The sequence below is a fragment of the Phacochoerus africanus genome, chromosome 10 (genome assembly GCF_016906955.1).
Source record: "Phacochoerus africanus isolate WHEZ1 chromosome 10, ROS_Pafr_v1, whole genome shotgun sequence".
NCBI lineage: Eukaryota > Metazoa > Chordata > Mammalia > Artiodactyla > Suidae > Phacochoerus > Phacochoerus africanus.
In genome coordinates, this window is record NC_062553.1 from 132,785,871 (window position 1) to 132,792,434 (window position 6,564).

The 6,564-nt window shown below is 41.9% G+C and overlaps 1 protein-coding gene across 6 annotated transcripts in view; it reads left to right on the plus strand.

The window, feature by feature from the left end:
• Positions 1-6,210, plus strand: part of MAPK10 (mitogen-activated protein kinase 10) — a 507,647-nt gene extending 501,437 nt beyond the window's left edge. For 4 of the 6 annotated variants that reach the window (XM_047798560.1, XM_047798557.1, XM_047798559.1 and 1 more), the window contains one exon: positions 5,293-6,210. In XM_047798560.1, the coding sequence (XP_047654516.1) occupies positions 5,293-5,435 (143 nt within the window). In that variant the 3' untranslated portion in view covers positions 5,436-6,210. Of the gene's footprint in view, positions 1-5,287 lie in introns of all 6 variants that reach the window. The other 2 variants (XM_047798561.1, XM_047798562.1) reach the window with 1 other exon arrangement.
• Positions 6,211-6,564: the final 354 nt, after the last annotated feature.

Here is a 6,564-nt window from a genome sequence, read left to right on the forward strand (position 1 = left end):
CAATAGAAAAAGTCATACAGAAGCAAAGGTTTTTTTTTTTTTTTATGTTATAGTGGGGGATTTCTTAATGTTTAGCATCTCTCTCTCTCTTTTTTTTTTTTAAAGGACTGATTATAGCATTTAATAATTTCTATGGTGTAAATATTCTCACTGTGACCAATTTCAAGCTACTGACCTGACATCAATGAAGGCAGAGTTGGGATGAAATGCTAGTAGTTAACTCAGAAGCCACGAAAAGCCACTTGACCACACTGCCAGACAGTACGCATTTCGCTCCCACCATAGCTCTATGTAGAGAAGCCTTCCTGTACAACAAGGGACTGAAGCAGGGACTTTATAGGGGAAGCATTAGAAGAGGGGACCTCTTTTCAATAAATGTGTGTTGTTTGCAAAAAAAAAAAAAAGTCAGAAACAATAATCTATGGAACCCTGGAAGCACAGTTTAGATTCTGAACTTGGAATAGGTGAATACCCACCATAATTTGCATTGAGCATTGACAAAACAAATGGCAGGGTCATTCTGACATGGGAGATGGGCCTCATAGAAAGAAGGGCAGCAGGTGAATGAAAGGAGAAGAAAGACAACTACAATAAAGTGATTTCCCTTAGAGCCCAAAGGCTTTTCCCAGTTTCAGCAGTTTCATAGCAGGGAGAGATTTGCTTTCCTTTCACCCAACCACTTTGGGAGAGTACACACAAAAGTGACTCCAAACTTTGTTAAACTGAGTACTTTTCTGCCCTCAAGAATTGAAATTGAAGGAGAGAGGAGAAACAGAGAAAGATAATGAAAGAAGTAGAAAAAGCAAGGGAAACACAGACATGAAATAATTATCTGACAAAACTCTGCGTATGCCCTGACACTGAGAATGATTCCAAAATGTGTTGAAAATATGCTGATTATAAAATAGGTGCTTGAGTTCTCACTGTGGCACAGTGGGTTAAGAACCCTACTGCAGGGGCTTGAGTCACTGCTGAGACACATGTTCCATTCCCGGCTGAGCCCAGTGAGTTAAAGGATTCCGTGTTGCCAAAGCTGCAGCTCAGGTTCGATCCCTGGCCTGGGAATGTCCATAGGCTGCAGGGGTGGCCATTAAATAAAAAAGGAAGGAAATAAATAAATAAATTGGGGCAGGAGGAATGCAGTGTATTTCATAAGCATAACCTCCAGTGCGATCTCCTGTATTTGAAGAGTTTATTAAAAGCTTCTCTGAAAAAAATTTTTAAAAATGTTTTAAAAAAAGGAATTCCCATCGTGGCTCAGCGATAATGAGCCTGACTTGGGTTCAATCCTTGGCCTTGCTCAGTGGGTTAAGGATCTGGTGTTGCCGTGAGCTGTAAGTGTAGGTCGCAGACTTAGCTCGGCTCTGGTGTTGCTGTGACTGTTGCATAGGCAGGCAGCTACAGCTCCAATTTGACCCATGGCCTGGGAACTTCTGTATGCCCTAGGTGCAGACCTAAAAAGACAAAAAAAGACAAAAAAAAAAGGCTTCTCTGGCTTTTGCTGCCTTCATCCAGAATTATTTATAGATGTGATACGGTTGGCATTTTACTGGAGAAATTTCCTTAATAGTTTTTCTGTCATTTCTCTAGCTGCCATTGTTGAGGGTTTATTTATAAACATAGTTTTTATGAGGGAGCCTAATTTCCAATACAATGTTGTATTGGTTTCAGGGGTACAGCAAAGTGAATCAATCGTACATGTAAATACAACCATGCTTTTTTTCCCATATAGGTTATTACGCACTGTTGAGTAGATTTTCTTGTGCTACACAGTAGGTTCTTGTTAATCATCTGTTTTATACAGTAGCACGTCTGTATTGTTCAGCTACGTCTTATCTCCCCTTGTTTGAATCCGTACTCAGCTTTAATACAACAATTAGAACATGTTCCAATAATCAGTTCCAACCAGGAAAGGAGAAAAAGCCTATTTCAGGAGAATACCAGGACTATTTTAAGATAGTTTTTTGTCTGCATTATGCCAAAACTTTATTTTAAAACTTTCAATCTGGTTATTTTGTCGTAATTTAGATAAAGCACAAGAGCAAAACTTCCCTGCTGACACAGATGTTTAATTATAATACTCGAGATGTGTATGTCACCGTTTGATCTATTAAGTGTCCTATTCATTAAAGCAGATGCAAAGAAACCACAGTGAGATACCATTGCCCATACATTAGGATGTCTGTCCTCAAAAAGACAGATAATAAGAAGTGATGGAGAGGAGAGCGGGGAATTGGAGCATGCATACACTGCTGGTAGGAATGTAACTGGTGCAGCCACTCTGAAACACAGTTTGGCAGCTCCTCGAGTATTAAACGTAGTTATTCTACGACCCAGCAGTTCTACTCTGAGCTATTTACCCAAGAGAAATTAAAACGTGTACATGAATGTTCATGACACCATTATTCACGATAGCCAAAAAGTAGAAACAACCTAAACGCCCGTCAGAAGACCAGAAACTAATAAATAAAGAAACGAAAGTGATGTATTCATACAGGGGAGTATCATTCAGGCATAAAAGGAATGAAGTATTGCGTACACGACCCTTGACCACATGATGCCATGTGAAAGGAAGATGACATATGCTATGATTCCATTTGTCTAATGTGTCCGCCAGAGGCTATTGTGTGGACACAGAAAGCAGGTTAGTCATTGCCTAGGGTTGGGTGGGAAAAGATGGAGCATAGCATTTCCTTTTGGGGTGATGAAAACATTACAAAATTGGTTGTCGTGATGCTTGTACAACTTTGTGACTATCCTAAAAAACAGTGACTTGTGGGGAGTTCTGGTCGTGGCACAGTGGTTGACGAATCCGACTAGGAACCATGAGGTTGCAGGTTCGGTCCCTGGCCTTGCTCAGTGGGTTAACGAGCCGGTGCTGCCGTGAGCTATGGTGTAGGTTGCAGATGCGGCTCGGATCCCGCGTGGCTGTGACTCTGGTGCAGGCCGGTGGCTACGGCTCCAATTAGACCCCTAGCCTGGGAACCTCCATGTGCCGCGGGAGCGGCCCAAAGAAATAGCAAAAAGACAAAAAAATAAAAAGACAAAAAAACCAAAAAACCAAAAAACAGTGACTTGTGCAAATTACATTTATGAATTATATCCCAGTGAAGCCATTGCTCAAAGGCATATGAGCAACATTTTATATTTCAAGTCAAACCAAAGTCTAAACCCTAGTAGCATGATTTGAAAGCCATCTGTAGAATAGGCGTACATTGTCCAGCAGATAAATGGATAGTAGTTTCATTCTGTTGGCAAAACCATTAGTCGAGCCTTCGTTAGAATCCTGTTATAGCTTTCTTCTCTGCCCTTGAATAATGATTTAGAAAATTAAAGATGATTCTGAGAATCACAGTGATGCCCCATTGCTAGAGATCAAAGCTGATGGGAGAACATGAGGATGTTGGCAGAATTTAATCCAGAATCGAGGGGTAAAAGAGAGCTGGGCATTCGGGCTGTGTAACCAAGGGTTGTCTGGCAGCGCGTGAAATCTGTTTGCATACGTCATGAGAGGAAGTGAACTAGGTCTGTGGCGTCTCTGTAAAGGATATAATTCAAGTTGGAATAAACTGAAGCCAGATAACTTTATATCTTGTTCAAAGAATGAGAGCAAAATTATTTACAGGAAGATGTTAACAAGACAGATTTAAAAAATCTAGAGACATTTAAGAGTAGGAGGTACTGATATGTTTAAGTAACATGAAAAATGCCTAAGGCTCTGGAACGTGAAAATATCATGGTAAACATTAAATAATCACAGAGAAACTTCCCAGCAAAAAGGCAAGAACGAAATATTCCAAGGGTTTAATAGTTCTTATCATTGATATAAGGATCAGGGCATATTGTTATCTCTTATCAATATTATCTTAAATCAATATTATTTTATATTTTTCACATAATTTATACAAAAATAGTTATAATCAACAAACAAAAACTTTGCAAGTGTATATGGTATGTATGATCTGTCTTAGTTGAGGTGCGTGGATCCTCTCCAGATACTGTCACATTTTAATCACATTTTTCCCCACAGGCAAGAAATGTCTCGCCCAGGAAGAAGGAGATTGTGTAAACTTCTCCACTTCATTAGGTTTTTTCTGATTAGTTAGATCTACGTGATAATACTGCTCTAACTTATAATTTTCACCAAGTATATTTTGCACACCGTAGCTACTCAAGTTATGATTTAGTGAGAATTCTTTATCTCCTATTTTACTAGATATTTTCATAGCAAGCTATTTCACAAAACATGCATTTCACCACTCATATTGCTTGAGTCTAAACCATCGACAAAGAAAAGAATCGCATGGACCCTTTCCAGGATGCTCTGGCAGTTCTGTTTTATGGTGCTGCTGACTCATCTTTCCTTTGTGGTCCTCAAAGCTGCTGCAGTTCTGCACGTCTTTACTGAGTGATTTACCATGAGCAAGTTTCTTCTCAGAGTTTCAAAATCTTTATGTCTCCACATAGCAGATACGCTTTTTTTTTTTTAATTTTTCATGTTAATCTAAATGAATAATTCAGAGTTCTTATTTGGACAGTCCCAGGTAAGCAAGCCTGCTGGAAAGTAGACACAGTTGTGCTCTGGCTCTCATTCCTTTTTTGGTCTGTGGTAACTTTCAGCCACAGTCCAACTTGGCTTTTTGATATGGATTTTAAGTTCAATGTCAAATAATGAGTATGTAATAATATTTACTTAATATACCTTCCTGTCTCTAGAGCTGTGGCCTCCAAATAATTCCGATTTCTGCCTTCGCCTCAGCCCATATTTCTGGGATAGGAGCCTTACATGTGTTTGTTTCAAAAGCTCCCTGAGTTAAAAGCATCCAGGTTCAGACAAGTACTTTAAAGGGTCCTGCTCCTTTGCCTTCTCCATTGAAGAGTGGCCTTCCGTCTTTGACTCCGCAGTCTCTGCCGAGTTCTTAAAAAATGCATGTGCCTTGGCTCCACCCAAGGCCAATTGCATTACAGCAATGCAAATGCAAGTGGTGACTGGGGGCTTTAGTGTGTTTGGGGGGGAGTTATTTTTTATTTTCTTTCCAGAGCATTACGAGTGAAGTGAGATTGGACACTTCCCATTTAGCCTGTGAATAACTTGTGCCCTGAAATGCTGCCTTGTTATCTTGATTTTCACCACCTAGTATAGCGCTCTGTATTCGTTGTTCCATGAAGGCTGGTCAGATGAGGGAGGGAGCAGACGTCCCCTGCCGCCCTTGCCCAGCCTGCCTCCTGAGTGACATCCAGCTGAGTCTAGTTCCAGATTGAGTCATGTTGGTCTTCATTTTCTTAGCGCAGGTGCAGCAGTGAACAGCAGTGAGAGCCTCCCTCCTTCCTCTTCTGTCAACGACATCTCCTCCATGTCCACCGACCAGACCCTGGCATCCGACACTGACAGCAGCCTGGAAGCCTCGGCGGGACCCCTGGGTTGTTGCAGGTGACTAGCCGCCTGCCTGCGAAACCCAGCGTTCTTCAGGAGATGATGTGGTGGAACACACACACAAACACACACACACACACACACACACACACACACACACACACACACACAGACACGCCACGACAAGAAAATGGCCAGGGAGAGAATCCAAGCCTAAAAATTGAAACGAATCTTTCAGCCTGCTTCTTCTCCAGAGTTCTGTGTTGCAGCTAAGCCAAACGTCTATTTAACTTCTAGTTGCTCTTTGCTTTGGTCTTCTTCCAATGATGCTTTTACTACAGAAGGCAAATCCAACACAATTAGAGAAGCCTTTTCCATAAAGTGTAATTTTGATGGCTGCAGAACCAGCGGCCCGTAACTGCCCTTTCAAATGGCATGACAAGGTTTGCAGTGGCCTCCTCCAGCATGTGTGTGTCTCTATCTTGCATCTACCTGCTCCTCTTGGCCTAGTCAGATGGATGTAGATACAGATCCGCATGTGTCTGTATTCACACGGCACCACTCACTTAGAGATGCTGCTGTCAGCGTCCTCAGGGCTCTACCAAGACGTCAGGCACTGGGGTACCACATGGTCCATTTCATGTGATCTATTACTCTGACATAAGCCCATCTGTAATATATTGCCAGTATATAAGCTATTTAGTTTGTTAATTGATTAAGCTGTATGTCTTATAAGAAATCCTGTAAAGGGGGGATTATGGGGGGAGTGAGCTCTCTTGGACCCTTGAAGATGTAGCTTCCAAATTTGAACTGATTAAATGGCACCTGTATACCAATTCGGAGAAAGAACATATGTGATGCTTATGTACAGTGTGGGGTGGGAGGGGGTTACAGTTTCCAGGCACTAAATGGCTTGACCTTTAGGAGGAAGGTAGGGATAAAAGCTGAGGGTCTTTTCTCTGATAGCGAGTGGGTAGACGAGGCTGGAGGGTAGAGTTGCCGTGTGGAGGAAAACCTACAGGAGATTATTACTCAGAGACTAGGGGACAGTGACACTGGTACTCTGGAAAGGAGACCCCATCTGTCATTGACCAATTACGTGTCACAACCGGACAGAGAGTGACAGGCGGTGAGGCAGGGTTGTGTACATATCTGGGGGTAAGGGTCCCTCCCTGAAACAGAGTGGGCTT